Genomic DNA, 19,472 nt, shown 5'->3' on the forward strand with positions numbered 1-19,472 from the left:
GCGTGTCCTGTTGGGACTGGGGAGTGGTTGAGGAAGGCATCCTGTCTGGGTAGCATCTGCGTTGAGCCTGGGGAATGAGCAATGAGCAGAAGAGTCCAGACTGAGACTGAGGGGCAGGAGGGGTAGAAGCCAAAAGTGCATCAGTGTGGCCTGGCCATAGCAAATGAGACTGGGCATGGGGGGGGAGGAGCTGAAGGGGACCACCGGGGACGTGGGTGGCATCCGGCAGTGGGGACAGCCATAGACCCTTGAGGCCAAGGACTGCTTTGAATTGAGAACAGAGTAAGGGAATCAGAATCTGAATCTCACTTACTCTGTTCTCTGATTCTGATTCTGATTATCATTTCTGATTCTAGATCGTTCCGAAGTCCCCAGCCTGAGCTTAGAGCCTTCTGGGGCCCCTGAGAGCCTGGGCAGTCCAGCCTCCACCCCTTCCAGCCTCACAAGCCCTGGGGAAGCTGGAGGTCCCAGCCAAACCCCCCCACCGAGCTCTGAGGAGGGCCTCTGGGAGCCCCCGGGCCCCTCCCGCCCCAGCCTGACATCTGGAACCACCCCCACGGAGATGTATCCCCCGGTCAAGTTCAGGTGAGGGCCCAGCTGGGCAAGTCTCCCCCATCCCTCTGCACATCATGTATTTCCCCACCTGTCAGTGGTGCCTACCTAAGGCCTGGGACACCTCCCTGCTCTGAGGCCCATGACTAACACAGAATGCTAGCCCTTGAGTGGAGGGTGAGTGGGCCCCCTGCCCCTCACACACCTGCTCCTGAGTCTGGGAAGGAGCCTGAGACCCAGACTGCTGGAGGCCAAGTGAAGGCTTAGTCCCTCCTGTCTAGAGGCCGGAGTCTAGAGGCTCTCAGTGGGATCTCTGCTGTGTTCCCACCTCCAGCGCAGGATCCAAACTGAAAGGGATCCTTTCAGTTTGCAGTTTGGGGGGTAGATACGGGGAAATCTCCAGAGCCCTCGGGAGTCAGTTCTAAGCCTGGGGGCCTCGAGGGGTTCTCTACCCACCTGCTTAGGCCCCAGCCTATACCTGAGCTCTTTTCCCCCACACTAAGGGGCTCTCAATGTGAGGTCACATTGGCCTTTCCCTGCCTTCCAGCTCCGAGAGCACCCGCTCCTACCGGCGGGGTGGGCCGGAGCCTGGAAGACTGTCCCTCAGCCAGACAGCCTCTGTGCAGAAGGAACATGCTGGTATGAGCTCTGGGACCATGGTTTGAGGGGCGGTGGCAGGACACGTGGGAGGCCAAGGGGGTCAACGGGAGGTGGTTGGGGTGGGGGACCTCTCCCCATGACTGGGGTACACATGAGAGCAGGTGGCCGCAGTTTGGTCAGTGCCTGCCCTTCCCACCACAGCCCAGGACACATGCAGCTGGAGAGAGCCCAGGCCTTGAGGGATGGCAGAGGTGGTGATGCCCAAGCCCTGGCTCCTCTCCGGGAAGGCTGAGCGAGCCCTTGTCAACCAGGCTGGAGGCTCAGAGAAGGTCTCACCTCCCTGCAAATGAGGCAGGATTAGGGTGGCTGTGTACCAGTCTTTAGTGTGCCCGACTGTCCCCTTGTAGGAATCTGCTGAGACTGCCAACTCCCAGGCACAGAGGCATGTGACAGGGACCAGGCAAGGGCTCTCATCCTTAATCCAACTTCTCTCTGCTGTATCACGAAGCCTCTCACAGCTACCCATAGTTAGTTGAGGAACTGGGAGTGGGCACAGGACAGAGCCAGTTGGGCTGAGAATAAAACTGCTTGTTCCTTGTTCCCCCGGGGATTCCTCAGGGGTGGTCGTGGGTGTCAGTGCTGGGAGCAGGAGGCAGCAGGGGCAGGAACCGGGTCTCTCTGAGGAATTGCCACCCTCACTGTATCAAAGTCAGGCACCAGACACAAATCTGTGTCCACAACCAGGTATCTGTCACCCAGCATTTAGCCGATACTTGTTGAGACGTGCATGCTAAGAAGAGGCCAGGCTTCAGAGTGTGGAGGCCTTGGAAAAGTGGCTTCACTTCTTTAAGCCTCAGTTTCATTGTCTGTTAAATGGGGATAATTTCATCTATCCATGACAGGACGGTGGTGAAACTGAGTGAGATAAACAGCTGGTATATAATAAAAGTACTTAGACGGGGCGCCTGGGCGACTCAGTTGGTTAAGTGTCCGACTTCAGCCAAGGTCATGATCTTGTGGTTCATGAGTTCAAGCCCTGCGTCAGGCTCTGTGCTGATACTCAGAGCCCGGAGCCTCCCTAGGATTCTGTGTCTCCCTCTGCCTCTGCCGCTGCCCCACTTGCACGCTCTCTCGCTCTCTGTCTCTCAAAAATAAATAAACATTAAAAAGTTTTAAAAATATATAATATAGGTACTTAGAAACTATCAATTTTCATTCTTCTACCCCCAGGTTGGCTTCACTGAAGGAGAGGGCTCAAGAAGGGGGGTTCTCCTGGAAACTCTGCGCAGCTTTTGCAAGACTAGCTCTTTGCTGGCCTTTGCATGCCTGAACTACCCCCATGTTTGGGCCCCAATGTTCAGAGCTAGGACTTGAACCCGCAAGACTGGGGAACTGAGGCGTCCGTTCCCTTGGGTCTTGCTGTCTCTGTCCCTTGTGCCTCCGTGGCTGGCCTTCCTCCCTGCCGTGGACCCATACCCCTTGCCCAGGACACTGGGCCCTTCCATGTTAGGGCTAATGGTGGCTCCTTGCCCTCTATCCCATCACTGCCCAGAGGCCAGGGAGCCAGAGGGCTGGGTCTGAGATTCTTGAGCTACTCTCCATCTTGAGAATTCTCATCAGACCAGAACTCTGCTTCTTCTATCAGTCTGGGGGCTCCGTAAGAGTAAGACCGGCCTACCCTCATGCTTCATGTCCAGACCAGGGATTCTACCAGACAAAGGGCTGCCTTCTTGGACATTCATTAGTCTAGGACTCCTTTCCTGAGTTTCTCTCTATGTCCACATGTCACACAAGTAAGACAAGGGTCTTGCAGATGTGGTCCCTTGCTAGGAAGCTGGTCCCCAAGGCTGGGCTTGGGAATGGGCAGGGCTAGATCCCAGGGGATGGTCCTCGGCCCAGGGGCAGACAGACGGCTGGCTTACACCGATGAGACCCTGCAGTTGTCTATAGCTTGCGTGCCTTCTGCTTGGCCAGTGCTCATGCTGAACTGGCTGTTAAGTAAATAATCTGAAGGGTACTCCTTTCAAGGGACAGCGCAGCCTTCCCGGGCACCTCTGTTATATTCCCCAGCCGGGAGGTAGACTAGGAGTAACCCCCATTTGCCTACTCTCCTTGATTTAGCAGGAAGAAAAGGAATGGTCGGAGATGATCGATCTTCACTTCTCTCCTTTTTCTTCGGTCAACTCAGGAGCCTTCCAGTCTTGGGGGAGGAAAGAGCTAAGAAAGGAGGAAGGAAAATAATAGGAAGGGAGAGCAGGAAATAAAGTTTCTCCTTCCCCTTGCCAGAAATTCCACCATGACTTTCAGCCCCATGTTAGAAAACAGGTACACTTAAGCCATCATCAATCTCTAACAGCTTTATGGGCACTGGGCATGAGGCCCTGGCAAGGATGGGCCAGGCCAAACAGAAGAGGCTGGAGGGTGCCAATGGCCAACGAAGCAGTCTGGCCCAGGAGGCTGAACTGTTTACCCTGGATGGAGACCTGACTGGTCTGGGATCCCACAGGAACAGGGTTGTCTTCTGAGCCTCCAGTGTCTGGTTTTGTTCATCTCAGACTTGTTATTTCACTCATCTCTAATAAAAGATTTTTGTTTTATTAAATTCCAGTGGTTTCATTTATGTGATCTGAAGAGCATTAGGGAAGGGGGTGGGAATACTAGGACCTGGAACTCTTTCTCTGGACCTGCTAAGGGAGCTGGGCCTGGTGTAGAACAGGGATGATTTTGCCCCAAGGGACGTTTGGCAATGCAGAGACTTTTTTTTTTTTTTTTTTTTTTTTTTTGACTGTTCCCAACTGGAAGGCGCTGCTGGCATCTAGTGGCTAGAGGTCAGAGATACTGGTCACCATCCTGCAATACACAGGTCAGCCCCACAACAATGCATTATCCCATCCAGAATGCTAGTGGTGCCCAGGTTAAGAAACACTGGTGCAGAGAAAGCCTGTTGGACGGGGAGTCAGGAGACCCGTAGTTGAGGTCTGCCACAGCCCTTGTCTCAGTTTGACTTTCCCTGAGACAAAGCTTTGGGGACCGATAGTTTATTGTGACGTGACCCCAGGAAACATAATAAGGAAGTAGGGAGTGGAACCGTAGGTCAAACGCAGTAGAAGTTGTATTAATGAGGGGCTACCACCGGGAACAACTAGGACTTATCTTGGGGACTGTATTGATTAGAACATATCTTCAGGCGCCTGGCTGGCTCGATCAGTGGAGTGTGCGACTCTTGATCTCAGGGCCGAGAGTTCGAGGCCCGTGTTGGGCATGGAGATTACTTAAAAAGTAAATAAATATATAAGAACATGTCTTCAAGTTGTCTCACTGAAAGTGAAAAAAATTGGTGTGTTTACCAAGTCTGGTCTCTCACTGGTTGCGGGGTCCTTCCTGGGGGTGTCCATTCCCAAGCACCTCCAGCCTGCTCTGAACCCTCATTCAGGACGCGTGGGAAGGTGTTGGACGTGCATCCAGGAATTGCCTGCTGTGACCTCCAAGTGAGGATAGGTAGACAGAGGGAACATGGTGGGTACCAACAGTGTCTAATATGGCTGAGCAGTGCAACCCTGGGCTCCTCTAAGCCTCAGGCTTCCCACCCATACAATGAAAAGGTTGCACTTGATGTTTTCTTAGGGTCCTTTGAGTCCCGATGATGTAGGAATCTTGGCTTCTTTTGATGTCCTACAACTCAGGGTGGGAACTGTGTGGAAGTTTGAGGAAAATCAAATGTTGTTTTTAAAAAGGCAATCTTGGGGCGCCTGGGTGGCTCAGTCCGTTAAGCGTCAGACTTGGGCTCAGGTCATGATCTCGCGGTTCATGAGTTCAAGCCCTGCATAGGGCTCTGTGCTGGCTCTCTGCTGTCGTCACGGAACCCGCTTCCGATCCTCTGTCCCCCTCTCTTTCTGCCCTTCTCCTGCTTGTTCTCTCTCTCGATAAATAAATAAACTTAAAAAAAAAAAGGGTAATCCTAAATAACCAGATGGCTGTCCCTTCAACCCAGAGGTTGGTTGGGAATTGGCCAAGAGACTGTCCCACATACCAAACTGATAAAAGTCTAACCTCAAAGTGGTCCACATTGCTAATGGAGTCAGACCCCACCCACCTCTGGCTTCCTGCCCCGTTTGCCCCCAACCTACCTCTGTGCTACAGCCCCAGCAATTTTTCAGTTCCTCCAACCCGGACATGCCAAGCACACCCCCATCGCTAAGCTTTGCACGTTCAGAACTCCAGGAGGACTGTTTTGTTTCCCTCTGGATGCTCAGGGCTAGAACTGCCTGGCACATAGCAGGTGCTCAATAAATACACGTTGAATGAATGAATGTCTCTCCATCTCTTACACAAACACTCCCTTCCTCCTCCCCTCAACTCCCACCCTGCACTTCTGCCCAAAGTTTAAACTTCACTGCTTCAGAGCAGATGACACCTCAACTGGTGCAGGTCCCCTCAAATGTGCTCTTCGAGTATCGTCCCCTTCTTCCGGACCCTCGCCCCAGTTGTGATCATATGGAATTGATTGTGTCCAAATGTGCTTAGGCTTTCTCTTGCCCATAGACTCAATCTCAAACTTGCTGGGACTAGTCTGTCTTGTTTGTTGCTTGGACACTCAAAAAGCATTTGTTGAATGAAAGAAAAACCTGCCCGTTCCTACCGAAGTCCCAGGCCACACAGCAGCAGTCAGAAGCCCATGAGTTGTGACCGAGGCTGGGTCAGGGTTCTCTAGAGTTTTCTCAAGAAAGTCTGGAGATGTCACTGAACACCCCATGCCACAGTGCCCTACTCTGTACACACTATGAACCACTTTTCATGCTTTCCTCTCAGGTCCCTTAAAGCCCCTCTCCCGCACAAGGATCACTTTGTGTCAATTAAGCTCACTAGTTTAGGACTTTTCCTGGGTCTGCTGGGGACACTTGGAAGGTCCTTCCACTGGAATCCAGATGTGTGCACAGCTGTGGGGGCACAATTCTGCTTCCTTCCCTTCACCCGAGATGACCCTTCCAGACCTAATCCCAGTAGGGAGGCAGTGGCCTGACCCTGAATATAGGGCACCCACGCACCTGGGTCAGGATTTCTCAAAGCCGGGTGCACCTAAGTATCTCCCAAACCCTCGCTGCTCAGAGAGCAGTCCTGGAGGGCGCTCCGCCCGTTGCGCTCCGGGGAGCTTGTTAGAAATGCAAAAACCTCACTGCAACAAACAAAATAGAAACAGAGGGCCTGGATACACGCGTGTCCCCAGGCCATGTGCACGAATGAGTGAGCAGGGGGTACAGCAGAGTTGGATTTAATGATCGTGCACGAAATATAATCCGAGGGCACCAAGATGCCTGCACCTGGGCATAGGCGCGGAGCTAGGTCCCGCTTTGAGCTGCGATCGTGCACCGACGCGGGAGCCAGGACTCCTCCTAGAGCGCCCGGGGCACCCTCAGGCGCCCCCCGCGCCGCGACTGCCTCCTGGGTCCGGGGACCACGGCCTCCCCACTTGCCAGAGAGCACTCCTTCCCAAATCTCCCTTCGGCAGAAGGGCCCAGGTGGCGGGCGCTCTCTCGAAGCCTGGTCCCTCTCCGCAGGCCAGGCCCGCCGGCGCGGGCAAACTTTGCCCGGGCGAGTCCTTGAAGTCTATATTTAGTGCACGTCACCCCTCCCCCTGCGGTCGAGAGGCGGGCGGGCCGAGAGGGGTGTGGGGGGAGAGCCCCGCCCCCGCAGGCGTGTGTGTCGTGTGGGTTTGGGGCCCCGCGCGGTTGCGCGCGCCCTCGGCCTTTGCGCCTCCCGCAGCCCCGGCGCCCCTCGCCCCGCCGGGCGTCGTGCGCCAGCATGGGCCAGGAAGAGGAGCTGCTGAGGATCGCCAGAAAGCTGGAGAAGATGGTGGCCAGGAAGAACACGGTGAGGCTGCAGAGTTTGGGCCACAGCCCCCGCCCCCAGGAGGCGCGGCGCGTGCGAGCCTGGTGTCCCGGGGGCGCGTGTTGGCGGCGCGCCCGGGAGGCGCGTGCGGGACTCGAGGGAGGCGCGGCTGACGCAGGGCTCAGCGCCCCTTGGGGACTGCTGGGGACCCCAGGGTGGGTGTGTGCACGGCCCAGGGAGCTGGGCAGGATCTTGCGGGACCGCAAAGACGAGGCTTGTGCATGCCCCTCTGGACAAGTGGGGTTCGGGGGCGCTGGGTAGCTTCTGCAGGGCCCGGGAAAGCGAGCGAAGAGACCAGGACCTGGAAAAGGACTTTCAGAGTCCGGGGACTCACGGCGGCGTGTGCAAAGCCAGGGGAGCGGCGGCGACAGCGGGGCGGGGGAGAAAGGGGAACGGGGGAGGGGGGATGGTTTACAAAATCCTGGATGGCCCGAGAAGGGGCAAAGAAACTTGAGCTGATGTGGGGTGCTGAGCCGCCTCTATCCCCCACCCCGGTAGCGGATCTGGAGGAGAGCAGCAAGGGACCTCCGATCCCACAACCTCACAGCTTGGGGCGCCAGGAGCGGTTCTATTTGCAACTTTCCCTTAACTTGGCCGCAGGGTGGGGCCCGGGGCAGGCGGGGGCCGAACAGGTGCTGGGCAGCCGCTGCGCCCTAGGAGGGGGGGAAGGGGGACGGGCTGGAGGCCTGGGCTGTCGGGGCCGGGGGAGGGGGAGCCGGACCCAGAGGGGAATCAGGACTGAGGGCCCTACCTGCGGATACCTGGACTCTCAGGCCGACTTGAAGTTAATGTTTGATCCTCTCCCTGATCTTTGCCTCAAGCTGGAGGCCACCGGGTTGCCTTGCCAGAGCAAACTTGGCCTTGCGTCTGCGAGGGTCTGGGCACACCCAGAGAGGGAAGAGAGGAGAGGGTAGCCCATGGGACTGTCCCCCCACCTCACCCTGTACCAGGGCCCTCCCAGTCCCATCTTCCATAGCCAGGTGCCGGAACAGGACCTGCCTTTCCAGCCCATTCAAGATGTGACTCTAGGAGCTTGGGGGAAGGGATGGACCTAAGAGAAGTTTTAGAGCAGGGAAGATGGAAGAGTCCCATGGAGTGTCAAGCTACCCTGGTGTAGACAATGAGTTGGTGTCCATACAAAGGCCAGAGTTACCAGTTTCCTCATCTGTAAGAAAGATACGAGATTATCTGTCTCCTGGGCAGGAGTGCCTCTGCTGGCAGAGGTGAGGGTGGAGAGATGTAAAACCTCCTGGAGGACTTGAACTAGTGCTGGGTAAGAGTTAGAGAATGACGCCTGCTTTTGCACAGCCAGGAGAGACACAGAAACCTGCCGAGTGCTGGGAACCCCCTCACCCACACATTCCCAGCCTCCACCCGCCCCCCATGCCAGGATCCTCCAAAACCAGTGCAACTGAGCCTCAAGTCAGAGGGCACTTTCCCAACTGGGGGTGACGGAGCTCGGCCCGGGTCTTCTGAGCTCAATTCCACATCACAGTCCTGTCCCTTGCTGACTCCAGACTTGAGCCATGAGATTCTGGGCTCCGGGGCGGGGTGGGGGAGGCCGGGACACCCGAGGAAAGGCAGTTTTGGGGAGTAGAGCTCTGGCTGAGGAGGAAGCCAGCCTGCCCTGGGTTCCCTCTCGCTCCTTTTATGGCCCTATGCTCACCACTCTGCTTCCCTCTCTGGGCCTCGATTCCCTCTTCTGTGAAATGGGAAGCGGAAACTGTGTCCCTGGGGGATGGATTCCTGAGGAAGTACCCAGAGCTATCTCCCGGAAAGAGGCAAGCCTGGCCACAGGGTCTCTGTAGCGCAGAGCTCGTCTGCAGCCACGTCTGCGCCTGGGCTCTTGGCAGCATCTGGGTGGGCACAGAGCTCTGGGCCTGTGGCCGACGGAGGTGGAGACTGCTCTGGGAGCAAAAGTGGGCCCGCCCAGCAGTGGTTAGGGAGAGGAGGACACACTTCCTGTAAGAAGACGGATCCTCCACGTTGCAGCTCAGGCCTGGGGTTCACTGCCAATTACTGAAGTCCCAGCAACTTTCTCAGGGCTTTTGTCAGACGCTGTGCGTGTGCGCCAACTGGAGCAGCTTCAGACATACACCAAACAGTCACAGCTACGCATACACATAATTACATGCAACAAACATAGCCACACACACGCACAGCCACACACAGCAATAGCTAGACAAGCATCTACACACATAACTGCATGTGAGTCGCGGCACTGGTACTGACATGATAGATACACGGACCCGTATGTTTACAGAAAGACACGCACGCGTGCACAGCACAGCTACCCCCATACTTGCAGAGTTACGGACTTAGCAAATAGCCACAGTTTCACATCACAGGCATCTCCCACAGAGACAAACAGACACACGGTGCTTCGAGCTGCATATACACAGCTCCACACACGGACTAAAGATACTGCTGGCTGCACTTGCCATCCCTGTACACAGACAGACACCCAAGTCAGCTCTTGCACACGGCTTCGCAAGCCCGGCTGCACTGAGGCTCCTGGCTATTCTCCAACATGACCCAGTTGTACAGCGTGACATTCAGAGATGCACACCCCATGGTGAGCTGGAATCCGCTTAATGTCCATTGTTGATTTTTTCAGGAATTTTGCAAGCTGGTTGTTAAATACAGCCATTATTTTATTTTATTTTTTTAGTTGACTAGCGTTGACGCGCATTGCCACTTGGGTTTCAGGTGTACAACATAGAGATTCATCAACTCTATACGCTATGCTGTGCTTACCACGGGTGTGGCTACCTACCATCTGTCACCATACAAATGCCGTAAAAATACCATTGACTAGGGGCACCTGGTGGCTTAGGCGTCAGGCACCTTAGGCAAAGGTGATCCAACTTTGGCTCACGTCATGATCTCACTGCTCGTGAGTTTGAGCCCCACGTCGGGCTCTGTGCTGATAGCTTGGAGCCTGGAGCCTGCTTCAGATTCTATCTCTGTCTCTGTCTCTCTCTCTCTGCCCCTCCCCTGCTCATGCTCTGTCTCTCTCTCTCTCTCTCTAATATAAAATAAAACATAAAAAAAATTAAAAATACCGTTGACTATGTTCCCTGTGTAGAGCCATTATTTTAAAAATTAAATGATATGCTTCCAATTAAATAAATCGTATTAAAAACAAAGGACATTTAAAAATTAAAAAAATAAAAACAAAGGTAATACACACTCCAAAGTCATCACTTCTAATTATTTTACTACATTTCACTCTCCATGGTCTAGAGGTTCTGTTATATCAATATGGTGGAAATCCTAGTATAACGGCATGATAGTGTACATTTCTTCCCAGTGCCTCCTTTTAGTTCAGTGACAGCATATTGGTAGCTTGAAATTGACCTACAAATCAGGCGGGTTTTTTTTTTCCTTTGAGAGCTGGTTGTTGAATGTTGACCAACATGGCACCACACCTACTCCCTACTCACGTTGATATTCCATAACTACACACATCTAGACAGCTTTTCGTCCATACCTACACAGGTTAGAGCTGAAAGGCCTGAGTTTGAATCCCAGCTCGATGCCTTGTAACTTTGGGCAAATTATTTCATCTCCCTGTTTCTTGGGTTGCTCCTCTGTGAAAATGGGGTAATAATTCAGTAAGAATGAGAGTAGTAACAGTACCTACCTCGCAGGGCCAGTGTGAGAGTTAAAGGAACTAATGCAGGTGAGATACTTGGAGCGGTGCCCAGCACAGAGCAAGCCTTTCATTGGTGGTCCATGCCTGCAGGGTTACACGCAGGCGTGCACATCCACAGGTCACGCCTCCAGAAACATACTGCTAACCCACGTTCCAAGGGAGGCTGAGGGCTGACAGAGGGCACCCCTTGGGATGTGGTCCTGGCAAGGAAGCCTGGCAGGGCGGGCGTTGGCTGCTGGAACCACACAGTGAGACCAGGGCAAGGGGCATACAGGACACAGTCAGCTGGTGCTCCCCAGGGAACCCACCTCAGGCCAAGGGGCGGGGCTGGCCTCTAGAAAGTGGGTGCAGGAAAGAGAAGGCTGAAATGGGGCATGGGTGGCCCAGGGCCTGGCAGCCAGCAGATTTTCAGATCTGAGGCTCCTTTCCTCCCGTCACCCCCTCCCTTCCCACCTTCCGCTCTCTGCTTTATTCATTCACTCAGGAAACACTGGGCTGTGTGCTAAACCCTGACATTTCAGAGCTTAAAACAGTCCTCCTTACCCAAGAGAAATGAAGTGAGAGCGTATGTCCACACAAGGACTTGTACATGAATGTTCCTGGCAGCTTTATTTGTGGTAGGCCCAACTGGAGGCTAGCCCAAGTCCCATCAACAGGTGGATGGATGGCGGAGCCTGGCTGACTCAGTCGAAGGAGTGTGCGATTCTTGATCTCAGGGCCGTGAGTTCGAGCCCCATGTTGGGTGTAGAGATCACTTCGATAAATAAACTTTAAAAAATCGTTTTAAGTTAAAACAAACAGGTGAATGGATAAGCAAATTGTGGTGCGTCTCTACAATGGAAAACAACTCAGTAATAAAAAGAACTATTGATCTACACAGCAACGTGGGTAAATCTCAGTTACCCTGAGTGGAGGAAGCCAGATGGGAAGGCCCATATGGCCAGTAGAAGGAACAGCAGAACGAGTGGCAGGGGTCAGGGTGAGCGGTTAGGGCTGGGCCCCGTTCGGAAGGGCGAGAGGCCAGCTGGGTGGTGGGAGGTGACGTTAGAGAGCTGGTCTGGGGCAGAATCTTTTGCCTCTGTCTCTCTGTCTCTTTCTGTCCCTTGCCTGGCCTTCAGCCACTTGTCTCCCTATATCGTGTTGCTGGGGCAATCTCCCCCTACCTCCTGCAGCCCTCTTTCCCACCGACACCACACAATGTCAGAAAGGGGCCCGGCGCAGAACCTATGTCCTCCGTCCTCACCTTGTGGCCTCCCACAGGAAGGGGCCCTCGACCTTCTGAAGAAGCTGAACAGCTGTCAGATGTCCATCCAGCTACTCCAGGTGGGGCGGGGGTGGGAAGCCTCGGGGGCAGTGCCTGGGGATGGGGAAGTAAAAGACGGGGTTGGGGGGGACCTCCAAGGTGGAGTCTGGGAGGAGTTTCTAAGGGGAGGACCAGGGGCAGCGGAGGTCTTGGGCTCTGAGGGTGGAGACCGAGGCATTTAGATGGGGGCAGGGCACCTTTGACGCAGAGGGGGTCCTCTGGGTCTGTGAGAAAGATCGGTTTGCTTTCCTTGAATACCCCGATTCCTCAGGCCCTGGGGCTGTGGGATCGAAGGGGCCAGTGATGCAGGGAGAAGGAAAAGTCACCCAGTTTTAGATCCTCCCCGTGTCACCCCCACAGCCCCCAAGCATTACCAGAAGCTCTTGGCCCTGAAAAAAATCAACACAGATCCAAGCTGTAGTAGCCAGAGCTGTGTCTTAAGCTGAAGCTTGAACTCAAAGACGCCAGGAGGTGGAAATGGTGAGGGGTCATCAGCAGCAGCCCAAACCACCACTGCCGCAGCTTTTCACCGAAGCTGCAGTCATCCGTCAGTGCACAGGGCTGGGCCTTGGGCACCGGACCTCACGGAGGGCCACAGGTCAGGGCCTCAGGTACAGGACCAGGGCTGTGACCTCAGCCACGGGTTAGGGCTGAGGCCCCGGAGAGGCTGGGGCTGGGGCTGGGGAAAGAGGGTGCGGAGCCAGGGCAGGACTTGCCAGCTAGGGCAGCCCGTCCTGTGTGTCCGTGCCAAGACCAGCCCCTGACCCTCTCGCTTTGCAGACAACCAGGATTGGAGTCGCCGTTAACGGGGTCCGCAAGCACTGCTCAGACAAGGAGGTGGTGTCTTTGGCCAAAGTCCTCATCAAAAACTGGAAGCGGCTGCTGGGTGAGAGGGGACAAGTTTGACTCTGGCTGTGTTTTGCTCCCAGTCCCTGGGAGGGGACCATGCCTGGCGTATAGCAGGCACTCTGTATGTTTGTTGAATGACTTGACAAATGACAGGTGACCTTGTAAGTGGGGAATGCCCGTGTTTGTCTACACAAATGCAACATCTGTAGACGTGTGAGTTTTTGTGTACGTGTGCCTATCTGTGTATGTATTTCTGTGTGCTTGCGTGTGGATGTATACAGCGCATGTCTACATACACACTGTGTGCAGACGTCTTTCTGTCTCACTGTGTGAGCGTGGATTTGCACACAGATGGCATGTGGTACAAATGTATTCTTGCGTGTGTGCATGTGTGTTGGAGGCACGAGCGACTGTTCCTGTCCCTGCCCTTTGCTCCTCCCTCCCCCAAATCCCGCGGGGATCTGCTGAGACAGAGGTGACTTTGAGAACAATGTCGTGCTTTCATTTCCAGACTCCCCTGGACCCCCCAAAGGAGAAAAAAGAGAGGAGAGAGACAAAGCGAAGAAAGAAAAAGGGCTTAACTGTTCTGATTGGAAGCCAGAGGCAGGCCTTTCTCCACCAAGGAAAAAACGGGAAGATCCCAAAGACAGGTATTTTTTCCTGGGGTGGAGAGAAGGGGGCCGGCGTGTGTCACGTCCTCTGCCAGCATCTCTGTGTATATAACTCATTTGATCCTCACGCCCCCGGGAGGTGGCTGTTGTTCTCATCTCCTGCAGTGCCCCTCCGTGGGTCTTGTTTGGCTCAATCAGACAGACTCAGAAGACCCAAACGGGCCATCCCTGGCACTGGCCTCACCTAGAGGGCTGCAGGGGCAGGAGACGCAGTGTGCCAGCAGGGTCGGCCCAGGCGTTTCTCATCTACTAGGGAACCAACCACACAGTGTGCAGACCTAGACTCGCCTCCCCAGGTACAGGGTGATGACGCACACCACAATGTTGGGGGGTCTTTGTTAGAAGACAAAGCTGCCAGGATCCCAGCAAGGGCAATGACCAGCTCCAAGATTCACCGTACTTGGGGCAGCCCAAAAGCTATGCTTTTCTACCTATTATTTATATTTCATTCAGAGCCCTTCCTGTCTCGATGCCATTTACCAATCAGGGCTCACTTGCTAGAGACAGTGTTGCCTAGAGACACAGCTGCCATCCCACCCTTGTCAGAGTTCCAGGGAAATGGGGCTAGGAGCTTACTTAACCATAGAGAAAGAAAGGTGTTTTGTTGGCTCTTTGTTCAACATTTCCATTTCGTGACAAGGAAGCTGAAGGTTGGGGAGCAGAGACTTCCCCAAGATCACACAGCTGTTATGTGGCTCAGTGGGAGTCCGGTCTTTGTCAGACCTCCCCAGACTTCTGCTGAGAGGAATAGTTGTTTTTCTCCACTCTGTGCCCCTTCCCCCTTGCCCACCTAGCCAGGGTCCCCCAAACTGCATGACTTTCAGATAGACCCAGATGCCTTACCCGTGACAGTAAATAAAAGCCTTCATCAATGTAGAAATAAATCCTACCTGTTCCCTGTCTGACCGGACCACTTAATTCCTTGGGTGGGGTGGGGGGGGGTCTACCTGTGTTCACCTAAGAGATGAGAAGGCAATATTAGATAATACTGAACAGTCTCTGGTAGTACTAGATAATTAATGGTAGGTAATGTGGATAATACCATCTGTGATTTATCAACATCTTTAATGAACACACCTTTGACCCAGGCTAGCCACTATAAGGAATCATCTTAAGGAATTACCCAGATCAGGGGCTCCTAGCTGGCTCAGTCGAAGAGCATGCAATTCTTGATCTTGGGTGGTGAGTTCAAGCCCCACAATGAGTGTAGACATTACCAAAAAAAAAAAAAAAAAAGGAACCAGATTAAAGCATAAACACTATATATGTGTAATATTTTTTACTGTCATTTCTGAAACATCTTTAATCTCTGAACCCCTTTTAAATGAATGTTTATTATAATCCTATAAAACAAGTGTTTCACAGAAAACACTTTAGGGAATGATGCTATGGAAGGAAGATCTCACTCAGAGGGAGACATACCTCCTCCAGGTTACTCCCAGTTTGGGTTGTGCAAATAGCTGTGGGGCAAGATGTCCTTCCGTGCACAGAAGAATCCCACATGCTGAAAAACCACCTACTGTGTTCAAAAAGCCCATGGAGAGGCAGTGCTGGATAGAAAAATATTTAATGACGTGGGAAAATGTTCACTAAGTATTACGAGAATCTGTGTGTATGACATAGTATATATAGTATGATCCCATTTTTATAAAAATTAAGAAAGTGAGAGGCACCTGGCTGGCTCAGTCAGAAGAGCATGTGACTCTTGATCTCGGGGTCGTGACTTTGAGCCCTACGTTGGGTGTAGAGTTTACTTAAAAAAAAAAAAAGTTAAGGGGCGCCTGGGTGGCGCAGTCGGTTAAGCGTCCGACTTCAGCCAGGTCACGATCTCGCGGTCCGGGAGTTCGAGCCCCGCGTCGGGCTCTGGGCTGATGGCTCAGAGCCTGGAGCCTGTTTCCGATTCTGTGTCTCCCTCTCTCTCTGCCCCTCCCCCGTTCATGCTCTGTCTCTCTCTGTCCCAAAAATAAATAAACGTTGAAAAAAAAAATTAAAAAAAAAAAAGTTAAAAAAATTAAGTGAATTTTGTGTGCATGTATAGGAACAAAGACGGGAAGGATATATACTAGGATGCTAATAGTGATTATATCTGGGTGGTAGGATTGAGAGGTTTTTTTCCTTCTTGTTAATTTCTGTCTTTCTCGTTTTTTCCAATAAATACGTACTAATTTTTACAGAAGAAAAAAAAATGAAACTTAAAAAAAATTTTTTTTAAGATTTTTTTATTTACTTTTGAAAGAGAGAGACAGAACAAGCGAAAGAGAAGCTGAGAGAGAGAGACAGAGAATCCCAAGCACACTCCATGGCGCCAGTGCAGAGCCCGATGTGGACCTCGGCCTCACGAGTTGTGAGGTTATGACCCGAGCCGAAACCAAGAGTCAGACGCTTAACCGACTGAGCCACTCAGGTACCCGAAACTATTTTTTAAAAAACAAAAATATATCAGGGTGCCTGGGTGGCTCAGTCGGCTAAGCGTCTGACTCTTGATTTTGGCTCAGGTCATGATCTCACAGTTCGTGGGTTCAAGGCCCACAATGGGCGCTGCTGACATTGCAGAACCTGCTTATGATACTTTATCTCCCTCTGTCTCTGCCCCTCCCCTGCTTGTGCGCACTCTCTATCTCCTCTCCCTCTCTCAAATAAGTAAGCATTAAAAAAATTTTTTTTAGGGGTGCCGGGGTGGCTCAGTCGGTTGAGCATCCAACTTCGGCTCAGGTCATGATCTCACAGTCCGTGAGTTTGAGCCCCGCGTCGGGCTCTGTGTTGAGAGCTCAGGGCCTGGAGCCTGCTTTGGAATTTGTGACTCCTTCTCTCTCTGCCCCTCCCCCGCTCATGCTCTGTCTCTCTCTGTCTCAAAAATAAATAAAAACATTAAAAAAATTTTTTTAAACACAAAAATATATCTGTGATTATAATTAAGAAGAGCCTCATAGTCTACTTTGTACAATAAAATTGTAAAATCTGTATTGTTGGGTTTCTTTTCACAATGATCCCATATCGCTTTTGAGATCAAAACAAATAATAGCATTTAAAAAAAGTAAGCAAGTAAGAGTGATAAAAATCTGTTGTGGAAATAATGGAAAATATAGAGAAGTAAGGGAAAAATCACCCACATTCCCCCCACCTAAAGATAATCGCTCGATATTTTGGTGTATGGGTTTTTTTTTTATTTTTATTTTTTTGTGTTTTTATTTTTGAGAGAGACAGAGAGACAGAGCAAGTGGGGGAGGGGCAGAGAGAGAGAGAGAGACACACACACACACACACACACACACACACAGAATCCGAAGCAGGCTCCAGGCTCTGAGCCGTCAACGCAGAGCCTGACAGGGAGCTTGAACTCCTGAGCTGTGAGATCATGACCTGAGCCGAAGTCGGACGCTTAACGAACTGAGCCACCCAAGCGCCCCTCTGGTCTTTCTAAAGTGAAATACTTGTCAGATGTTTCTGTAAACTTTTTTATGTTTGTTACTTTCATTTTGCTCATTTTGCAGTTTTGTGCCACTTGAAAAATCCTGACATTTAACTTTTCATATGGCGTGTTCTGTTTTTGCAAAGGGGCTAGAAGTTTGGCTGGCAGGGACCCCCTGAGCCCCACGGTGCCCAGTGCGGAGTTAACGCTGACTGCATATTGCTAGGCCAACTGTATCAGCACTTCCTGTGTTCATGCTCGGGCTGGTCTGGTCACATGTGGTTCTTAGCACCTTAGCTAATGAAGGACCAGGACGGAGAGGGGTCTTATGGGTTGAAATTGAACAACTAGGGGCTGGACCATTGGGAAAGGATACCAAATGGGATATGGGACTAACCTGTAGAATAGGCCATGAAAACATCTGGGTAAAGATAGCAGCCTGAGCACATGTGTTTCCTTTTGCTCCATCCCTGAATCCCACTAAGGATCATTACAGCGATTTTTTTTAAAATTTTTTTATTTTTTATTTATTTTTTTTTCAACGTTTATTTATTTTTGGGACAGAGAGAGACAGAGCATGAACGGGGGAGGGGCAGAGAGAGAGGGAGACACAGAATCGGAAACAGGCTCCAGGCTCTGAGCCATCCGCCCAGAGCCCGACGCGGGGCTCGAACTCACGGACCGCGAGATCGTGACCTGGCTGAAGTCGGACGCTTAACCGACTGCGCCACCCAGGCGCCCCACAGCGATTTTTTTTTTTAAAGAACTACAAGGATGACAAGTATGGGAGAGGAGACATGTGGAGAGCAGAAGGCCAAGTCCTGGGCTGGACTTGGTCACTTACACCCCTCCCCCCCACCCAGTCTCTGAGACTGAGTAGTGTGACCTGAAAAATAGACATTATTTTCTCAGGTTTTTTTCTTCTTAACAATAAAATGTTTTATTTGTAATACATTCTAATTATATTTAATGTTTTAATTTAACTATTTTGTATTATATTTATTTTATTATACAGGTTTTTACTTGCTCACTGTAGAAAGTTTTAAAAATACAAGTAAGAAAGTAAAAAATCCATTGTCTAGAGACAAGCACATATAATTATGTATAATCATCGTGTGTTTAAATACAAATATCATTTATGTAATCATTTGTATCCTTCCAGACTTAAAAAAAATTTTTTTTAATGTTTATTTTTTTTTGACAGAGAGAGAGAGAGAGAGAGAGAAAGAGAGAGAATGAGCAGGGGAGGGGCAGAGAGAGAGGGAGACACAGAATCCGAAGCAGGCTCCAGGCTCTGAGCTGTCAGCACAGAGCCGGATGCGGGGCTCAGACTCACAGACCGTGAGATCATGACCTGAGCCGAAGTCGGATGCTCAACCGACTGAGCCACCAGACTTTTTTGTATGGGTCATCACTACCCATAAAAGACTTATATCAATAACATGGAAGTATGCTCTGTATATTATTTTGTAACCTTTCTGCCTACATATATTTATTTCAACAGGAAGGCATGTGTACTGTAAAAAGTTTAGAAACTAGGGTGGCTCAGTTGGTTGAACATCTGACTTCGGCTCAGGTCATGATCTCATGGCTTGTGAGTTCAAGCTCCGCGTTAGGCTCTGTGCTGACAGCTCAGAGCCTGAACCTGCTTTGGATTCTGTGTCTCCCTCTCTCTCTGCCCCTTCCCCACTTGCTCTCTCTTTCTCTCTCAAAAATAAACAGTAAAAAAAAAAAAAGAAGTTTAGAAAGTCAAACACAAAAGAACAGAAATAACCACCATTAACATTTTGATGTGTATCTTTCTCATCTTTTGAACCTATAAATGTACATTGGAAGGGCACTATATAGACGGTTTTGTAACCAGCATTTTCCATTTGACATCTTGACCACTTTCCTGGGACGTTGAGCTGTTAATGCTGGTTCACTTTTCGCTGTGAATGAAGCCGCCGCTGAGGCTGAGCGGGAAATGGGGAGGTGTTCTCCCCACCTTGTGGGGAAAATTAAGTCGGCAGGGGTCCAATTTCAACTCTTTTGGTGAACTTTTTTGTTTTAGTTTCCTTAATGAGGATTCATTCTGATTTATTATGTAAACACTAACCACATTGGTGACGTTTAAAAGAAAAATGGGGGGCGCCTGGGTGGCGCAGTCGGTTAAGCCTCCGACTTCAGCCAGGTCATGATCTCGCGGTCCGTGAGTTCGAGCCCCGCGTCGGGCTCTGGGCTGATGGCTCAGAGCCTGGAGCCTGTTTCCGATTCTGTGTCTCCCTCTCTCTCTGCCCCTCCCCTGTTCATGCTGTGTCTCTCTCTGTCTCAAAAATAAATAAAACATTAAAAAAATTAAGAAAAAAAAAAGAAAAATGGAAAATATTTGTCCACAGTGGGCCTCTTCCATCAACCGAAACATCTTCTCTTCTGGTCCCGAGCTACTTGTACGCATTGTTTTGCCGTTCCTGTAGGGAAAGTGTACAAACTATGACCTCCCTGTTTGTTTCCCTTCCTATTGTACCCTAAGCATTTTTCTTGTTCCTGAATACTTTTCATAAC

At 51.4% G+C, this 19,472-nt stretch overlaps 2 protein-coding genes across 2 annotated transcripts in view; both read left to right on the forward strand.

Annotated features, from left to right (window-relative positions):
• The window catches only part of ASAP3 (ArfGAP with SH3 domain, ankyrin repeat and PH domain 3), a 49,354-nt gene extending 45,600 nt beyond the window's left edge, over positions 1–3,754 (forward strand). Inside the window, 5 exon segments of the mRNA XM_047085097.1 lie at positions 357–585; positions 1,100–1,130; positions 1,132–1,191; positions 2,383–2,410; positions 2,413–3,754. Coding sequence (XP_046941053.1) covers positions 357–585; positions 1,100–1,130; positions 1,132–1,191; positions 2,383–2,410; positions 2,413–2,456 — 392 coding nt within the window. The 3' untranslated portion in view covers positions 2,457–3,754.
• Positions 3,755–6,951: 3,197 nt separating this feature from the next.
• The window catches only part of TCEA3 (transcription elongation factor A3), a 38,029-nt gene continuing 25,508 nt past the window's right edge, over positions 6,952–19,472 (forward strand). Inside the window, exons 1-4 of the mRNA XM_047085792.1 lie at positions 6,952–7,020; positions 11,957–12,019; positions 12,780–12,885; positions 13,360–13,498. Coding sequence (XP_046941748.1) covers positions 6,952–7,020; positions 11,957–12,019; positions 12,780–12,885; positions 13,360–13,498 — 377 coding nt within the window. The remainder of the gene's footprint in view (positions 7,021–11,956; positions 12,020–12,779; positions 12,886–13,359; positions 13,499–19,472) is intronic.

Source organism: Lynx rufus, unplaced genomic scaffold (genome assembly GCF_022079265.1).
Source record: "Lynx rufus isolate CCGP_SWC_20201006 ecotype Redwood Valley unplaced genomic scaffold, mLynRuf1.p SCAF_2, whole genome shotgun sequence".
In the NCBI taxonomy this organism is placed as follows: Eukaryota; Metazoa; Chordata; class Mammalia; order Carnivora; family Felidae; genus Lynx; species Lynx rufus.